At 50.7% G+C, this 26,050-nt stretch overlaps 1 protein-coding gene across 1 annotated transcript in view; it reads left to right on the top strand.

Annotated features, from left to right (window-relative positions):
- Sdk2 (sidekick cell adhesion molecule 2) overlaps nucleotides 1–26,050 on the top strand; it is a 278,134-nt gene that overhangs the window by 227,031 nt on the left and 25,053 nt on the right. Inside the window, exons 25-37 of the mRNA XM_057775509.1 lie at nucleotides 32–269; nucleotides 1,575–1,690; nucleotides 2,322–2,511; nucleotides 3,881–3,979; nucleotides 6,329–6,523; nucleotides 7,052–7,253; nucleotides 8,627–8,730; nucleotides 9,221–9,291; nucleotides 10,677–10,812; nucleotides 12,343–12,399; nucleotides 14,166–14,267; nucleotides 14,418–14,533; nucleotides 24,033–24,219. Of these exons, the coding sequence (XP_057631492.1) occupies nucleotides 32–269; nucleotides 1,575–1,690; nucleotides 2,322–2,511; nucleotides 3,881–3,979; nucleotides 6,329–6,523; nucleotides 7,052–7,253; nucleotides 8,627–8,730; nucleotides 9,221–9,291; nucleotides 10,677–10,812; nucleotides 12,343–12,399; nucleotides 14,166–14,267; nucleotides 14,418–14,533; nucleotides 24,033–24,219 (1,813 nt within the window). The remainder of the gene's footprint in view (nucleotides 1–31; nucleotides 270–1,574; nucleotides 1,691–2,321; nucleotides 2,512–3,880; nucleotides 3,980–6,328; nucleotides 6,524–7,051; nucleotides 7,254–8,626; nucleotides 8,731–9,220; nucleotides 9,292–10,676; nucleotides 10,813–12,342; nucleotides 12,400–14,165; nucleotides 14,268–14,417; nucleotides 14,534–24,032; nucleotides 24,220–26,050) is intronic.

Here is a 26,050-nt window from a genome sequence, read left to right as displayed (position 1 = left end):
TCCTCATCTCTCTGCCCCTGCTTTTCCCCAGCCCCTCCCAGAAATGGAATATAATGGCAACCCTGAGTCGGTGGGCTACAAGATCAAGTACAGCCGGTCCGACGGCCACGGCAAGACACTGAGCCACATGGTACAAGACCGTGTGGAGCGGGAATACACCATTGAGGACCTGGAGGAGTGGACGGAGTACCGCGTCCAAGTCCAGGCCTTCAACGCCATTGGGAGTGGGCCCTGGAGCCAGGCAGTGGTGGGCAGAACCAGGGAGTCAGGTACCGTTGCCCTTCTTTTGAGACCGCCCAAGAGCAGGCCACGCTGCACCCACTTTCTACAGACAGCTTAAACAGCTATCTATCCCATGTTCCACCCATGGCAGAGCACCCTGCCCCGCTCCTTGGTGCCCAGTACTGCCCTTCCCTGTGATAGGCCCCACTCTGGGGGAGTCAGTGGGACAGTGAGGCAATACTAGCTTCCAAATAACCCACCCCACCCCACTGCCCCGACACCCAGCTTTAGCCCCAACACCCAACAGAAGGGTTTGAGCTCAGAACATTCAGGAAATGAGACCTCCTAGGAGTAGGAAGGCATTATCATCCCTAGACTATGAACCCCGATCCACAGGCAACCCTTATTTGTTCAATTTGTGGTTCACTGCCCTATGGGGTTGTGTGTGTGTGTTTGTGTGTCTGACTGTCTGTCTGTGTATGTGTCTGTGTGTGTGTGTTTTCCTTGACACTTTTTAACTGACAGGTGTGCCTTCTGGCCTCCCTGATCCCCTAGCTTTGCCCTCCTTTACTGACTGGAAATGCAAGGTCATCCAAAGTTATTCTGGAAGCAGGGTAGGCTGAATTCCTGAATTCAAAGCCAGCCTAGCTACATAGTGATAATTCATATCAAAACCAGGTGAAGGTAGACGACAAGATGGTTCAGCCAGTAGAGTCACTTGTCATACAAGCCTGGTGACTTGAGTTTGATTCAGGATACATATAATGGCAAAAGGAGAATCAGCTAACGCTACAGTGGTGTCCTCCAAATACACACTGGGGCATGCACACACACCCTTCACACTCACCACATACACAATAATAATTAATAATTAATTTTAAAAAGTTAGACTGAGCAGACAAAAGCAAGGGAGGCAGGGCTGAGGATACAATTCAGCTGGCAGCGTGCTTGTTTGCCTAATATGCCCTAGACTGCATTCCCAGCGTAAACTAGACATGCCCATTGGAACCTATAATCCTAGTACTTGGGAGGTTGAGGCAGGAGAATCAGAAGTTCAGGATCGTTCCTGGCAGCATGGTGAATTCAAAGGCAGTACATGAGACCCTGTCTCACACCTCAGATCCCCAGAAAAGGAAAAGGAGGGGAAAAGCTGACCCCAGAAACCGCATCTGCAGCATCCCCAAACCATCGTAGGGTCCTTTGTAGTTGTGGTCCGCACGTGCTGTCTTTTCTCTCACGGAGCTGGTGACATGGAGCTGGCTCCTCGGGTGGCCCCACATCTTGCTCCGCTTCCACCACTGTAGGGCTATCCTTGGGTCCTTATTCCTCCTCTTCACCCCTCGCTCCCACAGTCCCATCCTCTGGCCCCACCAACGTGTCAGCGCTGGCCACCACCTCTAGCAGCATGCTGGTTCGCTGGAGCGAGATCCCAGAGGCAGATCGCAACGGCCTTGTCCTGGGCTACAAGGTAGATCTCGGGGTCAGTGGGGTTTATTGCACCATCTTCCCCGGGTCCCCCGTCCAGGGTATCCTGTCCTTGTCTTTTTTCCTCTGGATCTCTGCCTCACAGAGAAGGCATGGGGTATCTGTCTAGCTTCCCATCCAGCAGTCACCATAGCAACCAGGAAGTCCTCCTTTAGGGATAAAGAGACATCCAGTGAATGACAGCGTTCTTCAAACTGTTCCCTTCTTCCAGGAGGCTGAGCTTGGGAGCCCCAAATCTTATCCTCAGCCGTAAGGAACCCAGTTCAATTACTATGATCTTCTAAAAATTCCTTTCCAAATTGTTCTGGGCTATGTGGCCATGTGATCATGTGGCCTAGCCCTGGCCTGAAAGGGAAGAATCATGGGATTTTATCACCTCTGTCCCTACTCCCTTGTGGGCCTACAGGGACTTCTAGCTGTACAGCTGAGTCTCCCCTTGTGCCTTAAGCCTTCCAAAAACAATAGTAGTTTTGCAACTGACCCTTTGGGGTCAAGCCCCTCAGAGGAGCCTAGTGTGCCTGCCCCATCCCCCGTCCACTCCTGGAAAAGACTCCAGACAGAGGCTGGCAGGACCAGACCAGTGCTAAGACCCTCATCTGTGTTGGCTATGGCAGGTGAGGTACAAGGAGAAGGACTCAGACTCCCAGCCCCGGTTCTGGCTGGTAGAAGGCAACTCGTCTCGCAGTGCCCAGCTCACAGGCCTGGGCAAGTATGTGCTCTACGAGGTTCAGGTTCTGGCCTTCACACGCATCGGTGATGGCAGCCCCAGCCACCCTCCCATCCTGGAGCGGACACTAGATGACGGTAAATCTCCATCCCAGTGAACCCCAAGGGTCCATCCTTCCTCATACCCTGCACCACCGGCATCCCCAGTCTCAGGCTCCTCCTATGGAAAAGAGGGTCATTTTCCATATCCACTGCAAGAAGATGCTATTCCTAGCCAATAGGGGAAAATGGGGGAAAAGCCATTGGATATCTCATGGTCACTCTGTAGGGCAGGTAGCTTGAACAAAAAATTGGTGTTGGTTTTTATTTTATTTCCACCTGAGGCAGATTTACTTGCCTTGAGCAAAGTCTATGGGAGAAAAAGTCTTAATTCCAGGCATGAGCCTCCTTCCTGTTTGCCAAAGACTGACACCAGCAACGCTCCGCATTCTGCAGAATTCCCCAGCCTCGGGCTGACAGAGGCCTCTATCCCTCCATTCTCCTGCACGCAGTCAAACGGCCTGCCCACCACAAACATTTGCGAGGCCTAGACAAGTGCAGAAGGAAGCCCCAGCACCGTATGTCTGTATATTCTAACTATAAATCAAGCTAATGAGCTGTTAAATTAAATATGTTCTATCCTCCTGCCTTGACAAATAGACCCACATAATGACCTAGAAGGCCAAGTCTGAGTTACACATCTCATCTCCTTGACATTCTGGGCTGGAACAGAGTGTCACAGGAAGAGGTCCCCTCCCCCTCCTCTGTCACTAGGTCCTTCTCACTGTCCTTATTTCACCCTGTCCTCATCCTCATGCTCCAGCCGCAACCCCCAAACAACGCTCCCTTGACCATCCCCAGGGCACATAGGAGCTAGATCTGGGGAACAAGCCTGCTCAGAGTCTAGGAGTACCCTTGGGCCCCCCTGAACTTTTAAATGCCAGGCTCCCAGAGCCGGGTATGGAGAGAGGATTGCCCCAGGCTCAAGATGAGCACTTTCCTGTCTGCCACAGCTACCTCAGGAGGTGGAAGATGCCACAGTCGGGCCTTCTACAGCACAGACCAGGCTGGGGTCTGCAAGGCCCTGGGTGAATGGTCTGCAAGACCCTGACTGAGGCCCCCTGATCATTCCAGCACAGATTTAGAAACAAATACAACTTAGAAAACCAAGAACGCCACACCCACTCCGAGAGCCCATGCATGGACACGTAGAACCCAAGGAAGTCAGAGCCTTGGGTCCCCCACCAAATAATTAAAGCCTATTTGAGGAGTCCACACTCCTCATCTCACCTTCTAGCCTGTAAAATTAGCCTGAGGATAGATCCTGTTTTGTGATCCTTTGCTCAGAGATATATACTATACACGAGCCCACTGAGCCAAGGGATTCCCTTCCCTCAGTGCCCAGCTGATCCTGGACTGGGTTTGGGATGGAGCAGCAGCCTCACCTTCTCCCTTCTGCCTCCTCCAGTCCCAGGCCCACCCATGGGCATCCTGTTTCCGGAGGTGAGAACCACGTCCGTGCGGCTCATCTGGCAGCCCCCCGCGGCCCCCAATGGTATCATCCTGGGTAAGTCTGCACCCTTTCCTGTGCCCTCCCTAGGAAGGAAAAAGGGAGTGGCATGATTGGTAAAGGAAACAGAGATAGGATAGACCTGAGAGGTGTCCTCGGCCCCTGAGGCATAGGATCTGACGGTCCAGTCGTGGTGGTCACACCTGTAACCCCAGCACTTGAGAGGCAGAGGCAGGAGGATGGGGAGTTCAGGGCTGTCCTTTGATACCAGCAAGCTTGAGGCCAGCCTGGGCTACACGAGACCCTGTTATTAGTTACAGAACGGCGTGACCCAAAGCCGAGTTTATTTAGGCATATGGTTCCAGAGGGAGAAAGAGTCCATCCTGGAGGGGAGGCAGGGCAGTGAGTGGCAGGCATAGTGACAGCCAAAAGCAGGAAGCGGAGAGATCTCATCTTTAACAGAAATCACAAATCAGAGCAAGCAAGCTAGAAGTAGAACGAGTCTTTGTAACCTCGAAGTCTACCTCTAGGTGATGTACTTCCTCCAGCAAGGCCTCGCCTCTGAAACATCCCTAGTGTCACCACCTAAGGGTCGAGTGCCCAAATACCTGAGCTTATGGGAGATGTTTCTCACTCAAACCAACACACCCTCTCAAAAAAAAAAAAAAAATGAAGTCTGAAGACCCAAGAGTGATGATGCCCATTATGTAATGCCAGCTCGAAAGAGGGAAAGGCAGGGGTTGCACTGCAACTTTGAGACCAGATTGGTCAATATAGAAAGTTCTAGCCCAGCTAGGTGCGCAGCGCAGGACTCTCTCATGATGGGGGCCAGGGTGGTGAGGGTGATGGTGAGGAGGGTGATGGTGAGGAGGAGGATGGTAGTAGTGATCATGGCAATGATGGTGGATGGTTGGGTGGTAATGGTGATGATGCCAGTGGCAGTAATAATGGTGATGATAATATCTTGGCTTTCATCCTCATTTCTTCTCCTATTGTAATAAAATGCCCTAGCAAAGGCAACTGATGAGAGAGAGGATTTATCTGACTCCCAGTTCCAGGATAGAGCCCCTCATTGACAGAGACGTCACAGCAGCAGGAGCTCAAGGCGCTGGTGACATCCTATCCACTGTCAAGAGCAGAGCAATAAACCAGTGCATGCTCAGACACCGCTGGCCCTCCCCCACCCACAGGATGGTCATGTCTACCATCAGGCTAGGTCTTCCCAAATCAGCTAATGTCGTCAAGACGATCCCTTGCAGGGATTCCCAGCGGCCTGCCTCCTAGGTGAAGAGCTGTCGAGGAATGCTGGCCAGCAGTCTTGTTTCCTCTGCTGGAACTTTGAGCCCATCACAGTATCTGCAGGAGAGCAAGGTCAAGGTTCAGCTCTCCTAAGAACTACGCATTGTCTTTATCCTTCCCAGTGCCTCCAGCCGGTCTTCTTCCAGCTTTCCATCCAGTAGACTTTGGTTAAGCTAGATTCCCTCTACATGCACACACACACACATACACGAAGGCTTGAGGAGTTCTAGGCCAGCCTAGACAGCCTAGCAAGTAGATCTTGTCTAAATAATAATAATAATGCTTTTAAATAAAATAAACTTGGCCTGGAGAGAGGAGTCAGTGGTTAAAAGCACCAGCTGCTCTTGCAGAGGACCTAGGTCTGGTCCTCAGGGCTCACAACCATCTCTACCTCTAGTTTCAGGGGATCTGATGCCTTCTGACCTCCATGGGTACCAGGCACACACATGGTATACATATATGCAGATAGGCAAGAACATTCATACAAGTAAAATAGATTCTTTTTCATTTTTAATTAAATAAACTCATGAATATACACCCCAAAGGTGACTTGGTCTACCTGCACCTCTCTCTTGGGCTTGTTTGACACTAGTCTTGGAGGAATGGCACACCTGAGAAGACCAAACGATGAAGGATATCAAGTTCTTGCCGGGTGGTGGTGGCGCACGCCTTTAATCCCAGCACTTGGGAGGCAGAGGCAGGCGGATCTCTGTGAGTTCGAGACCAGCCTGGTCTACAAGAGCTAGTTCCAGGACAGGCTCCAAAATCACAAGAGAAACCCTGTCTCGAAAAACCAAAAAAAAAAAAGAAAAGAAAACCTTGGGATGTTGCTTCAAAGCCAGGTGACTTGGCCTCTCTCATCCCCATATGGACTAATACTGGCATCTAAGACGCTGTGCATTGAACTCCTTAGCCCACCAAAGCACGCCTTCCTCCACCATAGCTGAAGGCATAAGGGTGACGAGAAGAATGTCACACAGCCAAAGCAAAGCCATGGAGGCCTGACGGCATGTGTTGCTGTACCCATGTAGGGCTAGGTTCTCTCACAGGGCACTGGGGCTGCTTTCTCTGCTGTCCCTCATTGCCCTTTGCCTTTCTTCCCTACAGCCTACCAGATCACACACCGGCTCAATGCCACTACAGCCAACACCGCCACGGTGGAGGTCCTGGCACCCAGCGCCCGCCAGTACATGGCCACCGGCCTCAAGCCAGAGTCTGTCTACCTGTTCCGCATCACGGCCCAGACCCGGAAAGGCTGGGGAGAGGCTGCTGAAGCTTTGGTGGTGACCACAGAGAAGAGAGGTGACTGCCCGCAGAGCGGGGCAGACCTGGGGAGTTGAAGCGGGGCTCTGTAGCCCACCCGGAGGCTTAGTGCCCCTCCTAGTGGGTGACTGGGATAAGCAGTGAAGACACATGATGCTTTAGTCTACAATACAGAATGGGCTCTACAGAGAATGGAATGGGGGATGGTGGGAATGAATTCCCACAGGGAAGCATGGCTCACTCCCACTCAGGCAGGCACAAGGCAGGTCCCATCTCTGTCAGTAGCAGAAGCAAATGTGTCAACTCCTCTGTCAGAAGCTGTCACGAGAGGCACGACTCTCCAGGCACCCAGGGCTCTGGGAGCTGAGGGCAGGTCTCACCTGAAGACTCGTGTGTTGACTTCTGGCAGAAACCATACAAGACTCACAAATGTGGAAGTGAGATAGAGTGGAGGCGTCTGTGTCCAGTTCATAACACCTTCTCCCTGCCCTGGAGAAGGGACAGCCGCTCCACTACCACCCCTACTCAGGCTATCCTGTCTCACCTGTGTCCTCCCCTGCCTCCCAGACCGCCCGCAGCCCCCTAGCAAGCCCGTGGTGCAGCAGGAAGACGTGAAGGCTCGCAGCGTTCTGCTGTCCTGGGAGCCAGGCAGCGATGGGCTCTCCCCAGTCCGCTACTACACCATCCAGACGCGTGAACTGCCCAGCGGCAGGTGGGCCCTGCACTCCGCATCTGTGAGCCACAATGCCTCTGCCTTCACTGTGGACAGGTAAAGCAGGGTTCGCACCCACCTCTCTGTTCCCTTCTCTCCCGGAGACCTCCAGTAGTCCTTGCAGGAGGGAGGGGGTGGTTTCTGAGAGCACCTTCAGCTGGTCACCCAAGTCTTCCTCGGCTCACCCCACTAGGCACACTCACCCCTTCCAGCTCTCTCCCCCTCCTTGGGAAGCTATTAAAGCTACCTCTTAATTATCTGTGGACCCTGCTGGGCTCCCTTAGCGAAGCGCTTGCTAAACTTCATTAGTGATTCTCCTGGCTGCCCGCGTCCTCCTCCTATCTCTAATAGGGGTATGAAGCTCCTCTCTAGAATGCTGGCCTCAATCTAATCTAATCCCTGGTGGATGTATTTTTTCATATTCCAGTCAACGTGACCTGGAACCTGAGCGAGGCTTTCCTCCTTCTCCCCCAGCCCTGTAAATCAAGAAGAAAGACATTTATCGGGAAGAAAATGAGACTCATAGAGACAATTCGTCTTGTCTCTGGGGAACTCCACTCCCCACCTCAAAAAAAAATTCTAATTTTAGGAAAGGCAGTGTAACTGGTGGGGAACCATACATTCAATTGTGTGGAGAGAGAGGTGGGAATGGTTTGGGTTTTGGTTTTTTCAAGACAGGGTTTCTCTGTGTAGCCCTGGCTGTCCTGGAACTCACTCTGTAAACCAGGCTGGCCTCAAACACAGACATCTGCCTGCCTCTGCTACCTGAGTGCTGGCATTAAAGACCACCACTGTCCGGCATGAATGTTTTCATGACCACCAAAACATGGGTAAACATAAACCTGGAGATGTATAGCTTATGAGTACAGTGAAAGACAGCCTAAGCAGGGATGGTGTGGGACCTGGCCTGGGCACTCAGCGTCTCTTTGAGCCTGTCCCAAAGTGACTCCTTCCCCAGCCTTCATGTTTCCATCTGTGGGGCGGGTCAGCATTCACACCTTACTTTCTCCCCTGGTTCCCCTTCCGGCAGGATAGATGAGACCCCACAGTTGAGGTGTGTGGGACCGGGTCTTGAAGAACACTATGTCAGTCAGACTTGTCACTGTGACAATCTCCAGGAGGAAGCAGCTTAAGAGGGAAAGATTTTTTGGGAACACAGCCTTAGAGGCTTCAGCAGAAGACAGCTAGTCTGTTACTTTGGAGTGTGTGACAAAGGCTCATGGTGACCAGGAAAGAGACCTAGAAGGAGGACATAAGGTGTACCCTCTTATGCTCTGTCCCCAGTGATGCGCTTCCTCTACCAAGGCCCCACTTCTCAAAGCAGTCACACCAATTCAGAAACAAGTCTTTAACACGTGAGCCTGTGGGGGATCGTTCATGCTCAAATCATGGTTGACACCGTGGTCCTTGGCCCCCAATTCCCTCTACAGACTCAAGCCCTTCACATCCTACAAGTTCCGAGTGAAAGCAACCAACGACATCGGGGACAGCGAGTTCAGTGAGGAGTCAGAGTCGCTGACCACCCTGCAGGCCGGTCAGCGCCACCTCCCTGCTTGGAGCTCTTGCTCTTGACCCTGATCGCTTCCTGGGCATGAAGTGTTCTCCCGTGGGAGGGGCCTCTAGGGGTGAGAGAGGGCTCACTAGACCTGCTAGGCCTGTCTGCCTCCAGGCCACAATGCCTCAAGGTCTGGGACCAAAGGGATTTTTCCCAGGGTGCAGGGTCCCAACCCCAGCCTGGAATTTGAGTGGTGCCCCTCCAGCTAGCAGGAAGTAGGGGCAGATGCCTACCCCAACCCTACACCTAACAGCATCCTAAGTACTATGGCTTTGAGGGGCTCCAAGGCCCTGGCTTAGGCTAAAGTCAAGCCCCCAGTTCACCCCGGCTGTTTGCTCTGAAGAAATAGGGGTCGTGGGTGTCCGGGACCTACCTAGCCATCCAATGTTGACAGAATCTGGTCCCTGTGTTCCTGGGTGGTGCTGACACTCCTGGTCCCCAGAGTTCACTCCTCTGCCTCTCTCCACAGCCCCTGATGAGGCACCCACCATCCTGTCGGTGACACCCCACACCACCACCTCTGTGCTAATCCGATGGCAGGTACGGCTAGGTAGACAGGGTGGGTTCATTTCCAAGGACTCGAATATGCTCTTGCCTGAGACTGAAAACTCCACCAGCCCCCACCAGAGCTGCCTTTGCCTCTGCTCTACACCCACAGAACCCAGAGGAAGGCATGAGAGGTATAGGCATGTTCACATCACAGAGCACTAGATACATGTGTGTCCATACATGCACACACTCCGCCTCTGGATACATACGTCAGGCAGACGAGCACAGACTTGGGAGGGGCGTTCTGTGACCTGAAGTCACACGGCTCAAGTGACAGGGTTAGTTTCATGACCCCTGGTCATGAATCTGTGTATAGAAAAGCACCTGAATGCTGTGAGGAGCCCAGGGCTCCACAAAGTGCAGACACGGAGATCAGTGACAGGCTTCCCAACAGAGACCTGTGACCCTCATCATGAGTGGTATCCCCTTGTCTGGGTAGAGTCTCCCCCAGCTGTCTGCTCTTTGGTGGGCACTGTTGATTCTACCAGGGCCAGAGGCAACCTCATCAATCAACCTGCCCGTGAGCTCTCTGAAATCTAGTCTTGGGCTCAATGGGTCACCCACAGAAGCCCTCCCCCAAAAAGGCCAGCTCCTGTCCCTACTTCTTGGGATCTGAGGAACTGGCCCAGCAGCAATTCTTGTGCAACTGAAGCCTGGGAATCCCAGAGGGGATACCCACTAAGTGGAAATGACTTGGCAGCCATACGTGAGCCAGAGGAGGCTGGAGTAGATAGGAAACCCTGACAAAAGGGCCAGGCGATGCCTATGGCAGCCAGGGAAGCAATTAAGAAGGTAATAAAAAGGCTGAACCATTTCAACAGATTTCTTAGAAGATGTATCATAAAGAGCATAGTTTCCACTTGGCAAAACGCCTGTTCTCCAGCTCAGCCAAGGACAGGAAGAGAAAAAGGAAAGAGGGTCCGTAGACACGGGCATGTGCATCTTCACGCATACTGTAGTACAGGCAGAGGGCTCAGCTCATGGGAAATACCAGGAAGTGGTGGCTGGATAGTCATCAGCCCTGGGGAGGCCAGAAGTGAGTCATGGAGTTCCTGGACAGGCAATGGGTGGTGACTGCAGAGGTGTATTGAGGTCTTATGGCTGCTGTGTGACCATGGCTCAGTACCTAATGTCTCTGAGTGTGTTTCCTGCTCTGCTAAAGCTGGGGCGGGGGTTGCATGGTGATTCCTACCCCTCCCCACCTCCAAGGGACTGTGACAACTTCTTCGGAAATGTCCCAAGCCATTCCAATTTCTTTTTCCGGGTTGAGACAGAGTCCCTGCTGTGTGGCTGCAGGAGGTGGGGTGGGAAGAGGGGGAGAAGTGAGGTGAGCAGTAGGCAAAGGCCCTCCCCATACTTGACCCTCATATCTGTAGCCTCCAGCTGAGGATAAGATCAACGGCATCCTGCTGGGCTTTCGAATCCGGTACCGGGAGCTGCTCTATGAAGGGCTGAGGGGCTTCACTCTTCGAGGCATCCACAACCCCGGGGCCAAGTGGGCTGAGCTCACCTGTAAGTAGCCATCATAGGGTCTTGGGGAGGGTGGGGTCATCATACTCTCCTCCCTGCCCTGAAGCTCCCAGATTCCTTGAGTCTGCTAACCTGCAGCCCTCCCCCACTTCCCTCCCTCCCCTTCATGTTCCTTTCCCGACCCCAGTCACTCACTTGCTGAGCATTGTTGAGCACCTTCTGTATACTCCAAGATACTCTGAGCACACACCAGTGGTTAAGCAGATAGGGTCTCTGGCCTCTTGGATCAGTCTGATGGACGAAGAGTCAGGCATTCAGTCCATAAACCCCAAAATAGATGTCAAGGACCATGGGCATGAGAGTGTGGGAGAAAGTTCCAGAAAAGTTCCAAAGGACTCTCGACATGGGAAGATGATTCCAGCTTAGGCAGGCAAATGTGTGTGGGAGGAGTCACCAGCTTAGAAGGACCATCAGGCTCAACAGCTAGACCCCCACCAAGGACAACAGTCAAGACCCCCTCCTAGTCCCCAGCCCTACAACAGTCAAGACCCCCTCCTAGTACCCAGCCCTAGGGCCAAAGAAGCCAGCCTTCAAGCATAGAAGACAGAAAGGGGGAGGCATGCTCAGGTGGGAATCCCAGGGAGAGAGGATGATGGGAAATTCGTGAGCAAGAGGAGGGTGTGAGTGGACGCTGGGTTTGTAGGACACACCGGTGCGTGGAGGTGATGACCTGGCTGTGGAAGGAGTGCAGGAAACAGTCAAGGAAGCTTTTATGTTAACACAGCGCATGAGGCCAAGTGAAGGAGACAGGCTAGGTCTGCCATGGATGTAGATTCCACAGGGCTCCATCTCTGTTCAAGGAGAGGAGAGGGAGGGCGTGTTGAGGAGGAGGAGGAGCACCACTGGTCACCAAAAGAAAAGAAGGAAGGGAAGAGAAGACAGCCTGGGTCCCTGTGGTCTGTGGCGCTATGTCCTGTATCTCCTAAGCTTGTGGAGTCTTAGCTTCTGGGAATGTTCACAGACAACAAAATGATGGAACACAGAGTGAGAGAATATTAAAAGAAACCCACGGAAATACCCAATCCAACAGCTCATGTTATTCCCTCATCTTTATTTATTTATTTTGGCTGATGTTTGCCTATGGCTGTGGTTTTATATGGCCTGCATCTAATTCACTCATATTTCCTGACAATAAAATTGTTTCTGGTTCATATGAGAAAATTGACAATGCCAATATTTCACCATGGTTTGCCGAGAGCTCCAAAGTTGAAACCAGGGAGCCAATGGGATGAGAGGGTTCCCCCGGAACTGTCCCCAGTGTTGGTAGGCTCCAAGGGGCTCCCCCATAGTCAGTGTACACCAAGGGAGGAACACCAATATTTCAGGATCTACCCTCTCCCCGATTCCCATCTTGGCCCCTGCCTCAGCACCAGGAACTGGAAGCGTGCCCCTGCGTACTCCATCGCCAACTTTGTTGTCCTTCCCAGGCCTGGTTGGTTCCCGGTGGGTGGGATGCCTGTGGACACTAACCTCTGTCTGCTGTCTCCCTGGCTCTCACCTCCTGCCCCCTAGCCTTGTACTCCATGAGGAACCTGACCCGGCCCAGCCTCACGCAGTACGAGCTGGACAGTAAGTTCCTTTGCATGGTGGTTCCTCATAGCCTAGGCCTCCTGGGATGGGCTGGGGAGGGGTCCTCAAGAACACCTGGAGCCAGGCCAAGCAGGCATCCACTGCCCTCGTTTACCTTCTGTTGCTGTAATAAAGAATAGGACAAGAGACTGAAAAGATGGCTCAGTGGTTAAGAGTTCTTTCAGAGGTCCTGAGTTCAATTCCCAGCACCCACATGGTGGCTCACAACCATCTATATGGGATCTGATGCCCTCTTCTGGCATGAAGGTGTACATGCAGATAGAGCACTCAGATATAAAATAAATACATCTTTTTTTTAAAAAAAAAAAAAAAGACTAAGAAAAAGCACCTTGAGGAGGAAAGGGTTTGTTTGGCTTACACATCCCAATCATACTCCATTGCTAGTGGAAAACAAGCAGGAACTCAAGGCAGGAACTGAAACAGAAGCCATGAAGGAACGTTGCTTCCTGGCTTGCTCCCCCATGGCTTTCTCAGTCTGCTTTCTTATACCACCCAAGGGTGGCCCCACCCACAGTGAGCTGGTCCCTCAGACTTCCCTACAGGCCAATCTGATGCAGGAATTCTCGCAGATGAGGTTCCCTCTTCTCAGACACTCACCCAGTTTGAATACTAGGACCGTCTGTGGCACGTATGTCTTACGAGCTTGGGAAGCAGGGTCCTATCAACACTGAGTAGCAAAGTATAGATGTGAGTGGCTGAGGGGCCAGCAGGTCAACAGGAGGTAAAGCATACTACAGGACAGGTAGGCAGGCCTCTACTGCTATTACCTGACCTGACCACTGTAAGGAATGTTGGCCCTCGCTGTCTCCCTAGCCCTGTCTGAGGCTCCTAGAGTTATGTGGCTGGCTCACTTCTGTGCCTTCTCTGTTTCTGAAGCCTCAGCAGGTTCTTATACACACACATGAACACACGCACATGCATACGTGCACACAGACACACACATATACACACATGACCTTCTGATCAGGAAAAACCAACCTCAGAGTCTAGACTGCCCTTCTCTCCTCAACATGGTCTACTCCATGACAGAACTGTCTTCCTGGGGAACAATGGTGGGAAGGAGACGGGGACAGAGAATGGGAGGACCAACTGGCCACCAGGGAAAGAGATCACATCTCCCATCCATGACAACAGAACCCATTTTTTGCAGCAGCTTCTGTTCACCAGGCCTCCTCCCCCAAGCTTGACTAATACATGAGATTTCTTGACCCAGAATTCACATTCCATAAGCTCTTTCCCTCTAGGACTGAGCCAGTAGGGTGGGGTGGAGTTTGGAGTACAGCTCACTAGTAGAGCTTGTGCTCAGCCTTCTAGAGATCCTGGATTCCATCCCTGGTCCCTGAGAGAGTAGGAAAACAAAAGAGATGGTAAATGGGGACAGGTAGGACACAAAGGAACATGGCTGAAATGGTTTGCATCTGCCAAAATGGGAAAAAGTTTGGCCCTCTGGTCCAGGGTGGCCAGGACTGTTAATATGGCCCCCTTCAGTCTCAACACTATTCACTTGGAGATGCAATGGTCTGTTTGACCCTAGAACAGGAGGCTGCTTTGTGTCATGAGTTCTGTTGGCAGGGTACAGCCCAAACATCTAAGGCTTGCCTCTTACCTGTTTCCTCCCCAATGCCACATAGGGCACTAGAATGCTAGATATTCCTCCTCCCTCCAGTCGGTAGCTCTAACCTCCATGGAGGACTCCTCCCACGGGCTCTATGACCTGTGTTCCTGATCCCCACTCTTGTCCATAGATCTGAGCAAGCACAAGCGTTATGAGATCCGGATGAGCGTGTACAATGCCGTGGGAGAGGGACCCTTGAGCCCACCACAAGAGGTCTTTGTCGGGGAGGCAGGTGAGTGTGGCCTCCCTCATGAATCCCAGGTACTCGTCCAGGGTCCCCACCCTGCCCTAGCCACCTCCTCTTCCATAGCTCACTCACCAACCTTCATGCCCTAGGCACCTCCTCTTCCATAGCTCACTCACCAACCTTCATGCCCTCCAGTGCCCACAGCAGCACCTCAGAATGTGGCCATTCACAGTGCTACAGCCACACAGCTAGATGTGACCTGGGAGCCACCCCCACTGGACAGCCAGAATGGAGACATCCAAGGATACAAGGTACGAGTGATGCGGCAGAGGAACGAGGTTGCAGAGGGACAAAGGGGTGGGGGAAGGGTTGGGTGAGTCCCAAGCCTTAGGATGATGCCCCAAGCCCTTTCTGATCACAGTCCCGTGTGTCAGCTGACAGAAGTAAATACTGTGGTGTTGTAGAAGGTACTTACATTCTGAGGCGGACTGAGCTTGGTCCAAGGAACTCAGACCACACCTTGGCTTATTCCGCTCTAAGGCACACAGTTCAAAACTCCACCACCTTCAGCCCCTTAGTCACTTAAGAGTTCTGAGGAGTAGGGGCTGGGGATGTGGCTTGGTTGATAGAGGGCTTGCTTCACCTGCACAAAGCCCCAGGTTCAAACCACAGCACCACATAAGCCAGATGTGGTCTATGTAACCCCAGCACTCGGGAGGTAGAGACAGAAGGACTGGAGTTCAAGGTCAACCTGAACTTTATAGCAAGTTTGAGGCCAACCTAGGCTACACGAGACTCTGTCTCAAAAAAAATTTCAAAAAGTCTGTGAATTCTTAGGCCCTAATAATGATTAGATTATCAGTTTGCCAAGCACCTCCGGCAATATTTGAAAATTGGCTTGAAGGTCATCTCTGATTCAGGATGCTGTGTTATTATGGTGGGGTTCGTATCTGCAGAAACTAAACTAAACTCCTGCAGGCTACCTTGTGGCCATTAAGGCGCATTTTCTATGGATGAGGAAACTGTGGCCCCGCTGATGTGGTCGGGAGAGGTCACAAACCAACAGGTGTTAGAATCCAGTGCCCAGTCCCACCTTGCCAGGAAGCAGAAAACACAGCGGGTCCCGGGAGGAGGAGAGTGTGGAGCACATGGCCAGGTCCTGGGAGGAGGCAGAGTGTGGAGCACATGACCAGGTCCTGGGAGGAGGCAGAGTGTGGAGCACATGGCCAGGTCCTGGAAGGAGGCAGAGTGTGGAGCACATGGCCAGGTCCTGGGAGGAAGCAGTGTAGAAAAATAAAGAGCTAACCAACCTCATTCCTTCGAGCACATAGTCCCCAGCTGTGACCAAAGCTTGCCTCCCTAGCCAGCATCTGGGGGAGACTGGTTCCTGATATTTGGATGGTATTTCAGAAAATTCACCCCATGCAGTGACCCTGGAAGCTCTGGGTATGCAAACCACAGGATCCAGTGGCTTTCCTGGCCCAGCCTGTCATTCCACAGATGACAATGAGAGTCCACCAGGGTGAAGCACTGTTCTCTGTCACGCAACCTGTGGAGAGAGGCCGCCCTGATGTAAGGCAGAACCCAGCATAGGAAGCTTTTCCATCCAAGCTGGAGGAGGAGAAAGAAGGGGAAGGGAGGCATCATGCCAAGGAAGCTCTGAAGATGGGTGATATCCCCTCAAGGCTTTGCCCAGGAGTGCCAGCTGGGAAGACAAAATATTGCATCCCATAGCATATGCCTCTGGAGGGAAAAGAGGCGCCAGAGGGAGCCAACCACAGTGCGACAGTCACTGGACTATTGAGGTTTAGAAGGTGTGAATTTAACTACAGATCCAGGAAATGTGTGGGTGCCCAGGTATCATAGAGAACACAGCAAATGCCTTCAGTTTCCAGAAAATATAAGTAATACATGAGTCTGACGTTAGGGATAGAACTGTCGTGTCCCGGATGCGAGCTAATCAGTGCTGTGGCATTCAGCACCCATCGACGGGGCCTGATGTGTTCACATCAGCATCCAGGCTGCAGGCGGGGGGCTCAGCTGCCAGAGTGCTTACCTTGCATGTGTGACATTCTGGGCTCTATCCCCAGCACCATATATCCAGCTGTGACGGTGCACACTTAAAGCCCCTGTAACACCTGTGTGTGACACCTGTAACAAACACCTGTAACCCCAGCACTCAGGAGGCAGAGGCAGAAGCATCAAAAGTTCAAGGTCATCCTTTGCAATATAGCAAGTTCAAAGCCAGCCTAGGCTACATGAGTCCTTGGAAGAAGCAGGGGAAGTGGGTGGTGCTGGTAGATTCTGACAGATGACCCTGGCGTGAGGGAAGAAGCAGGAACATGGACAGCCCCACAGCCGGGGAGCATCAGCAAGACGAAGCCTCAGTCACAGAGAAGGAAAAGGGAGGCGAGCTGGGGAGACCCAGAGTCTGGCTTCCATTTCAGAACATCTTGCTAGTCACCAAGAGAGACTATGACACTGTAGCTACAAGCAGGGCTTAGGAGGAAGGCTCCGCCCCAGAGATGTGCACCGTAGAGTGCTCAGCACGTAGACTGTGCACCGGCACAGATGGAAAACAAAAGACCCAAACCTGAGCCCTGAGGGGAAGCCTGAGTGATGCTGACTCAGAGTGCAAAGGAGAAACTGCTTCTGCGGGGAGGGAAACGAGGATTGTCAGTTCCTGGTGCGAGACAGAGCAGGTACAGCCCGGGGAGCAGTTTTTCGGGGTGCTAAGAGAGGATTACAACCCAGATGGTTTGTGGATTTTTTAAAGATTTATTTACTTTTTATAATGCAATGTTCTGTCTGCATGATTGCCTGCATGCCAGAAGAGGGCATCAGCCCTCATCACAGATGAGCTTCCGTGTGGCTTCTGGGAATTGAACTAAGGAACTCTGGAAGAGCAGCCAGTGCTCTTAACCGCTGAGCCCCAGTTTGCGGATCTTGATTGGTTTTATCTAAAATATCAGAGGGTCTGGGGATGAGCTAAATTGATTGGACCCAAAACCCGGGGTTCATTCTGCAGATGGCATAAACCAGGCATGATGGTGCACATCTGTAATGCTAGCACTAGGAGGCAGAAACAGAAGGTTCTGAAGTTCCAGATCATCCTTTCTTCCTTGACTGCCTAGTGAGCTTGAGGCCACTTTGGGCTATGTGAGATCCAAAAAAAAAAAAAGATGCTGGAATTAGGCCAGATAATTCAATTTAACAGGATTGGCCAACTAACTGTAGCCCATAAGCCAAATCTGGCCCACTGTCTTTGCATAAATAATGTTTTGTTGGGCTATAGCCATGCCTAGATATTTACAAATTGCCATGGCTACTTTTGCACAAGAAGGTGCTGAGCAGACCTGAATACTTGCAGCAGAGGCTAAGAGGTCTGTGAACCCCAAACCTTGATCAGATAGTCCTCTGCAGAAAAAAAAAACATAGTCAAGGTGGTCTTAAATAGAGCCAGCAGAGCCGTGGAGCCACACACCTTTAATCCCAGCACTCAGGAAGCAGAGACAGGCAGATTGCTGTGAGTTTAAGGCCAACCTACTCTATGTAGCGAGTTCCAGGCCATCTAGGGTCTCAATTTTTAACTAGTTAATTAAAAAGTGAACCATTAGGCCAAGCGTGGTAATCCATGTATAGATGGTAAGAGGGGCTAAGACAAGAGAATTTTAAGTTCAAGGCCAGCCAGTGTTACAGTCTTGAAAATTAATGGGAAAAAAAATGGATGGATGGATGGATGGATGGATGGATGGATGGATGGATGGATGGATGGATGGATGTGGATGGATGGGTGGATGGATGGGTGGATGGATGGGTGGATGGATGGATGGATGGATGGATGGATGGATGGATGGATGTGGATGGATGGGTGGATGGATGGATGTGGATGGATGGGTGGATGGATGGATAGGTGTGTGGATAGGTGGGTGGATGGATGGATGGATGGATGGGTGGATGGATGGATGTGGATGGATGGGTGGATGGATGGATAGGTGTGTGGATAGGTGGGTGGATTGATGGATGGATGGATGGATGGATGGATGGATGGATGGATGGATGGATGGATGGAAAGAGAGCCACCGGGCCAGGCATGGCAGTACACACCTATCATCAAGTACTGGAGTGGAAAGTAGAGTTGAGGCAGGAGAATTGTGAATTCAAGGCCAGCTTAGGCTATCTATCAAGACTCTTACTCCAAAATAACAGGAGTGAAGTTGGAGACATGACTTATTAGTGAAGATCATTTGCCGATTTTCGCAACATCCACATCTGGCTATAACTTCAGCTCCAGGAGCTCTGGCACCTTCCCCTGACCCCTACGGGCACCTGCGTTCATGTGCACAGCCACAAACACAAACACATGCACAAATAATTAAAATATCAATATAAAATAGAAACAACAGCTATAAATTGGTTGTGATATACATCCATAATCCCAGTATTCTGAAGGTGCAGGCAGGGAGATTCAAACTCCAGGCTGGAGAGATGGCTCAGAGGTTAAGAGCACTGACTGCTCTTCCAGAGGTCTGGATTCAGTTCCCAGCATCCACATGGTAGTTCATAACTGTCTGTAACTGCAAGATCTAACACCCTCACACAGACATACAGGCAAAACACCGAGACACATAAAAATAAAATAAATTATTTTTTTAAAAAAGTTCAGAGCCCTTCTCAACCGTACAGCTAGTTTAAAGCCGTACCAGGTTACATGGGGCTATATCAAAGTAAACAAACAAAAAGGGGCCGAGAACGTTAGTGATAGAATTGTTGCTTACCATGCAGAAGGCCCTGGGTTCCATCCACGGCACTGCCTCCCCCCTCTCCAGGAAATAATAACTAAAGATGGGAGAAACACAACCACCGTCAGGACGATAGGAGACAGCAGAGAACCGCCTGGTCCCTTCAGTCCCCATCTCAGTGCCCTCCTGGGAGTGAAGTGAGAGGAAGGGCAAGGAAACGGGGACTACAGCTGTCTATTCCCAGGGGCTCTCCTGTGACGTGGAGTCAGCCTGCCAAGGATCGTAGACACTGGAGGGAAATGTTGGGCCTGACATGTTCCCTGTTCCCTGTTGGTATTCCCTAGACAGTGTGCTGCGACAGTGGTTTACATAGCCTTGACCTCGCGTTAGGTGTTCTTAGCAATCTAGAGATGGCGTGAAACTCACGAGAGGCTGATGGAGTCCGTGTTGCTGTAAGTGGCAGGATTGCCTTCCTTTTAAAGCAAAATGATATGCCGTTGTGTATACACACAAGCACCACGTTTGTCTCCTCACCCACTGACAAATATTTAGCAGGGGATTTTGGTCTGTGTTTGTTTTTGAGACAGGGTCTTATGTTAGCTCCGGCTGGTTTCAAACTAGCTCTGTGTTGGAGGCTGACCTTGAACTTGCGACTCTCAGCCTCTACTTCCAAGTGCCGGGTGACAGGTATGCAATAGGGTGCCTGGGTTTTCTACATCTTGGCTACTGTGGATCTTCCTGCAGTGAGCACAGGAGTATAAATATCTTCTTCAAGATCCTCATTTTAATACTTCTGGATTCATTCCCAGAAATGAGATTGCTGGATCATATGGCAATTCTATTTTTAATTTTCTTTGAAGAACTCCAGACTGTTTCCCACAGTGGCTGGGCCATTTTGCATTTTCAGCGATGGCACAGGAGACTTCCAGTTTCGCTCCGTGGGGCTGGTTTTCTTTTGACATCTTGACAACAGCCACCTACAGGACAGGCCCTTGCAATTTGCTTTGTTTGAGACAGGGGCACATGTAACCAAGGCTGGTCCTCAACTCACCATATGGCTAAGAATGATATTTAACTTCAATTGTCTTAACCTCCACCACCAAGTGCTGGGATTACAGCCACGTGTCATGGTGCACAGCTGGTCACTGTGGCACGGACTTTCCAGGTTCCTCTTAGCCATTTATTTCTCTTCTTTTTTGAAACGGTCCATTTGTTTTCCTGCCACAAAGCTGTATGAACCCAGAAGTCATTGTGTTTAGTGAAATAAGCCAAACACAGAAAGACTGGTCTGCGTGACCTCACTTATACATCAAGAGTCCTTGGATAGCAATAACAGAGTAGTCTAAGTCATGCGCCCAGGAAGTAGAAGGTGGTTGCCAGAGGAGGGAAGGACTGGAGAGATGTTGGTCAGAGGGTGAACATTTCAAGCCAGGCGTGGTGGTGCATACCTTTAATCCCAGCACTAAGAAGGCTGAGAAGAACTTGGAGTGATCCCAGGCCAGCCTGAGCTACATGGTGAGTTCCAGGCCTTCATGAGTTCCAGTGAGACTAATCTCACAGAAATAAAAAAGAACCCCTAGCCAAAAGAGTTTCAGGCATCTAAATTCTCGGGTCTAACCTGTAGTACTCTAGCTGTGACTGATAAAGCTGTAGCGAGTACCTGAAACACACAGAGAATCTCACTGTTCAAGCTTCTCACTGCGCATGATAAAAGCTAACTGTCTGAGCTGATGGATGCCAGTTAGCTTGGTGTGACGATGTTCCATGGTTTCTGTGGATATCAAAACATTTGGCTCAGTTGGTAGAGTGCTTACATAGCATGCATGATTCCCGGGGCTCAACCCTCAGCAGGCCTGAAACAGTCGTGGCAGTGTACACTTTTAATCCCAGCACTTAGGAGGTAGAGGGTAGAGGCAGGAGGATCAGAGGCTCCAGGTCACATAAAAAGTTCAAGAGTGGCCCAGGTTACAGAAATCCCTGCCTCAAAAAAAAAAAAAAAAAAAAAAAAGCACAATAATGCATGCTTGCCTAGCTTGCATAAGGTCCTGGGTTCTGTTTCTAGCACTATAAACAACAGCAATAAATAAATAAGAACATTAATTATATATCTTAATTATATTAAAACTTTGTCAATTATACCTCAGAAAAGTTTTCAAAAGGAAATGGGGCCGGGCAATGGTGACACACACCTTTAAACCCAGCACTTGGGAGGCAGAGACAGGGCAGTTCTCTGTGAGTTCAAGGCCAGCCTGGTCTACAAAGTGAGTTCCAAGACAGGTTCCAAAGCTACAGAGAAACCGTCTCAGAAAAGAAAAAGAAAACAGGAAATGGGCTAGGGATAAAAACAAGTAGATGAGAATAGGGATCGGAGTCACTGACTGCTGCTCCATCCTGTCTGTATCAGGCGTTGCCCCACATGACATAGGTCTGTTGAGTGTCAACCATGTGTCAGGTGTGATTCTAGGTGCCCGAGACACAAAGGAGCCAGATGGAGTGGGATTCCTGCCCTCTGGAGCCCGCAGCCTGGTATATACCCACTTCCCCGTGAGTGGGCACTCTACCCATCAACCAGGGAACCAGGAACCGGGATCCAGACTTAGCCCCCTTGTCCTTTTTACTGTGTATCATCCTCTTACAAAGGTTTCCTGGCAGCAAACAGGGGTCCTGTCTCTGTATGTTCTACACTCTGACACTGCCCTGCCCAAGCGCATGGTTCCCAGCCATTGTCCTTGTCCCCCCCAGAAGCACTGAGTATCTCCCTCTGGGGCCTGTCACCCACAGCAGGTCATAAAGGCTTTCTGAAATTTGTTTCCTCTTTTGTTCATTGTTTAGTATTTTTCTACATAAAATATGTGTTTGTCAGCATGAGTTTGTGTCTACCACATGCATTCAGGAACCCAAGGAAGCCAGAAGAGGACATCAAATCTCAAACCAGAGTCATAGGAAGTTGTAAGCCACTAGATATGGGTCCTGGGAACCAACCTAGGTCCTTTGCAAGAGTGCTGCTAACCACTGAGCAATCTCTCCTGCCCCTTTTTTTGAGGGGTGGGGTATTTCGAGGCAGGGTTTCTCTGTGTAACAACCTTGGCTGTCCTGGAACTCGCTCTGTAAACTAGGCATCTACCTGCCTCTGCCTCTGGAGTGCTAGAATTAAAGGCATGCACCACCGTCGTGCGGCCCTTATTTTGTCTTTTAATACCCTTTCCTAACCTCATGTTTTTGTTCACATCTCATTATTTCCTCTCTTGGTCCATTTACTGGAGAATTCAAGGCCATCCTCCGTGGGATGGGGAATGTAGCTCATCTTTAAAGTGCTTGACAACAGTTTGCTATGCTCCGGTGATACACAGGCGTGATATAGTATACATAAAACCTAAGCTTCATCTTCAGCAGAGAGAGAGAGGGACCAGGAGGGAAGGGAGAAGAAGGGGCAGAGGAGGAAGGGGGGGAAATCAAAGACAGTCTCCCGGGCTCACTGCCCCTCTCACTCGGCCCTCTATTCTCTTTCCCAAACCTCACTCCAAGTAGATCCTCATCCCCACCACCCTTCCAAACCTCATCCTGCTAAGGCTGCTGATAAACACACCGTGATCTTCATCAACCCCATCCCAGGCTTCACTCTGCCTGTCTCTGCAGTGGCGTACCTTACACAGCTGAGCCACTGCATTCTCCTGCCCATTTCTCCTCATGCTGCCTATTGCCCCCCTCAGTCTCCGTCGCTGTTCCAGCTCCCCCTGCACATGAGCACAGAGGTTCGGGAATCCATCTATTCCTCGCCTCTGGCTAGAAGAATCGGGCAGTCCTCTGGGCGTGCTCAGCAAACTGCTGGTGCTCAGGGAGTGTGCAGATCTGTAAGACTCCAGCCGAAGCTGTGTAGCTGCTGTAGTGGCCTCATAGTCAATGGATGAGTGATTTTATGAATGAAGACCTCAACTCTCCATATAAAGAATCAAAAAAAGAGACAAGGTTGTAGAAAATCAAGGCTTTTGTAGTAACAAGATGTCCTAACTGCCGTTTGTGCATGCTGGGGGCGGACACTTTTATTAGCTCTTTCTCACTTTTATTGGTATAGAGAAAATGAAGAGCCAATGGCATACAGAAACCTCTTTGGCCAGCAGGTGGCGCCAAATGATCTCTGATCTTGTGCATGGTTTGGCACTCCAGGCTTTACAGAGGGTCCCAGCTCAACATTCCTAGTGTAGTTTGAGAATCTTCTATGTGTGTTTAAAAGCACTAACCCATGCTTGTTGCAGAATGCCTGGAGACTCCATAGGAAGCTCCTGCTGCGTCGAGGACCTAACATCTTCCACAAATATGCCATATCTTTCAAAGCTGACCAGTTCCCCTGGGGAAGCCCTGCTCCCTCTTCTTCAGTTCTTATGGCCTGCAGCTCTCATACCCTGGAAAGTGGGAGTTCTCGACCCCTGTGTAGCTGAGAGAAATCATGCCTGACCAAGTCACATGGCTAGCAAATGGTGCTATCAGAATTCAACCCTGAACCAAATGCCATCTTACTCCAGTCTTCCCCTGCAGCAGGCTTTGCAAACTGGCATATCTACACGTGTCAAAATTGGATTATACACAACCACCACACAACTGTAGTGTGCATACATGTGTGTGTGTGTGCGCGTGTGTGGTGTGTGTGCGTGTGTGCGCATGAGCATCATCAGCGGTCTTAGTAGCCTGCAGCTACTGATGTGGTCAGGATTGAGACCCTCTGCTCCTCACCAATTCCCTGGCATTCCCAGGCACTTGTGCCCCAAACATGAAACAGAGTCCTTGTTTGCTCTCACCTCTACAGCTCAGACTCTTGAATGACAGATTCCTATCCTGAGGTTAGCATGTCTGTGTCATATGCTACAGATACCAACCACAGTGACCCAAGATACACAGTTTACAGTCTAGGCATTGCCTATTAAAAGGAAAGTTCTGGAACCTTTCTCAAAGAGCTCTGAGCTACTTCCTGGTTGAAGGCAGATGTGTCTTTGAACCCTGCGGTGGGCAGAGGCAGAGGGGAAACCTAATATCTTTACCCTGCTCACTCCCACTATCATTGGGGTCTCCATAGATTTATTTCTGGGAAGTCCAGCGGAGGAACCTCACCGAGAGGGTGAAGACGCTTTTCCTGGCTGAGAACAGTGTGAAGCTCAAGAACCTGACAGGCTACACAACCTACATGGTCAGCGTAGCAGCCTTCAATGCTGCGGGGGATGGGCCACGGAGCACCCCCACCCGAGGCCAGACTCAGCAAGCAGGTAAGGAGAAGTCTTGGGGAGGTGGGTTTGTGGGGGACTCGAAGACCACACCTGGTATCAGAGCTGTCTCGTGCAGCCAGGAAGCTGGGTTTGATAGCCAGGCCCTGCTTCCAGATGCCCTGCAGAGAGAGAATCCAGCCTGCCAACAAGGTTCTAGATATGAGTCAAGACAAAAAAGAAACTCTCACCATGAACCTGGAGACAACCCCCATATCTCACCCAGCCTGTTCTACCCACCTTGTCTTAGCTTTGGGGCTAGCCTCCACTCCCAGCCCCTACCTGGCTTCCTCCTCCTTTCTTTTGTCTCCTTGACTTTGTTCACCCCACCAATGTTTATTATTTTCTATGAGCCCACACTTTTGATTCATCCTGGTGATGTAACAATAAGAGAGAAAAAAAACAATGTCTGCATCCTAGTGAGAGCCACGGATGGTAAACAAACACAGATGAGCTGGCTGAGAACGTGGTAAGGATGGAGAGTCTAAGAGGAGCAGGTATGGGAAGCTTTGGACAGGCCCGCCCACAACAGCCTGGCCAAAAGATTTGAATGAGAGAGGGCCCGCTGCTGTGGGAAGTTCTGGAGACAGCGCAGGAAGCCAGGTTCCTGTCAGAAAGACCAGCAGGTGCAGAGGTTTGGGGGCTGTAGAGAATTAGAGAACAGAACTGGGTGCTGATAATGAAGTGGGGTGAGTCTCCAAGGGTCTGGAGGATGGGAATTTGCATTAAGTGTAATAGGAAGACACGGGAGGTTTTGAGCTGTTGAGAGGTAGATCTTTTTATATTTGGGAAAACTGGCTCTGCCTTCTGAACTGGGAGACTGGAGGGAGAGGTGGAGAGAGGCAGAGAGGCCAGGTGGGGACTAGACACAGGACAGGGCAGCGGAAGGAGAGAGGGTGCAGATCCTCTTGTCCTGAGGTGTCCCAAACCACTCTCGGTTAGTGTCACACTGGGTCCCCCCATAAGTCCCGGGGTGAGCAGAACAGTGTCCCTTCTTTATCACAATGGGCAAGGGTCACCCCAGAAAGCATGCTCTTTGCCCAGGGTCCCCTGGTAAGCCATAGGGGAAAGAGCAGATGCTGGAACCAAGGGCATCCAAGGGAATTCAGGGGTTTTTCTGTTTGTTTGTTTCCAATGTGGACTTGTTCCAGCGTAAACACTCAACCCTCCAAATCCGTGAGCTCCAAATCTGCAAGAAAGGAAAATATTCCCCAAAATCGCTCCTGCCTGGGTGTGGCAGCACAGACCTGTAATCTAAGCACTTGGAGGGGAAGCCAGGAGGATCAAGAACTCAAAGTCAGGACCGTCAAGATGACTCAGCGGTTAAGAGCATTTGACTGCCCTTCCAGAAGGCAGAGTTCAACTCCTAACACCCACACCAGGTGTCTCACAACCACCTTATGGCCTCAATCCAGGGGCTCCAACTCCTTTGTCTGACCTCTAAGGGCACCTGCGTTCATGTAACATACACACAGACACATATACGCATAAATGAAAATAAAAATAAATCCTTAAAATAGATAAGCTCAAAGTCACCTCCAACTATGCGGCAAGTACAAGGTCACACTGAGCTACACAAGAATGTCTCAAAAAGCAAACAAAAAAAGTATCTGTACTGAACATGTATAGACAACACCACATAAAAATTATTTGGCAATATTGCATTGTGTCCAGAATCATAAGTAACCTAGAGAGAGTAAAAGTATATGGAAGGGGCTAGAGGAGAGCTCAGTGGTACACCTCTCGCCTAGCCTAAGAGATGCGTGTCTTGGCTTTAATTGCCAACACCACAAAAGAAGGATGCATGTAGCTTATATGCTGAAGTGACACCATT

This window comes from Chionomys nivalis, chromosome 7 (assembly GCF_950005125.1).
Source record: "Chionomys nivalis chromosome 7, mChiNiv1.1, whole genome shotgun sequence".
Taxonomy (NCBI): Eukaryota; Metazoa; Chordata; class Mammalia; order Rodentia; family Cricetidae; genus Chionomys; species Chionomys nivalis.
The sequence above is the reverse complement of the archived record's forward strand: the minus strand, read 5'-3'. Positions and strand labels throughout refer to the sequence as shown.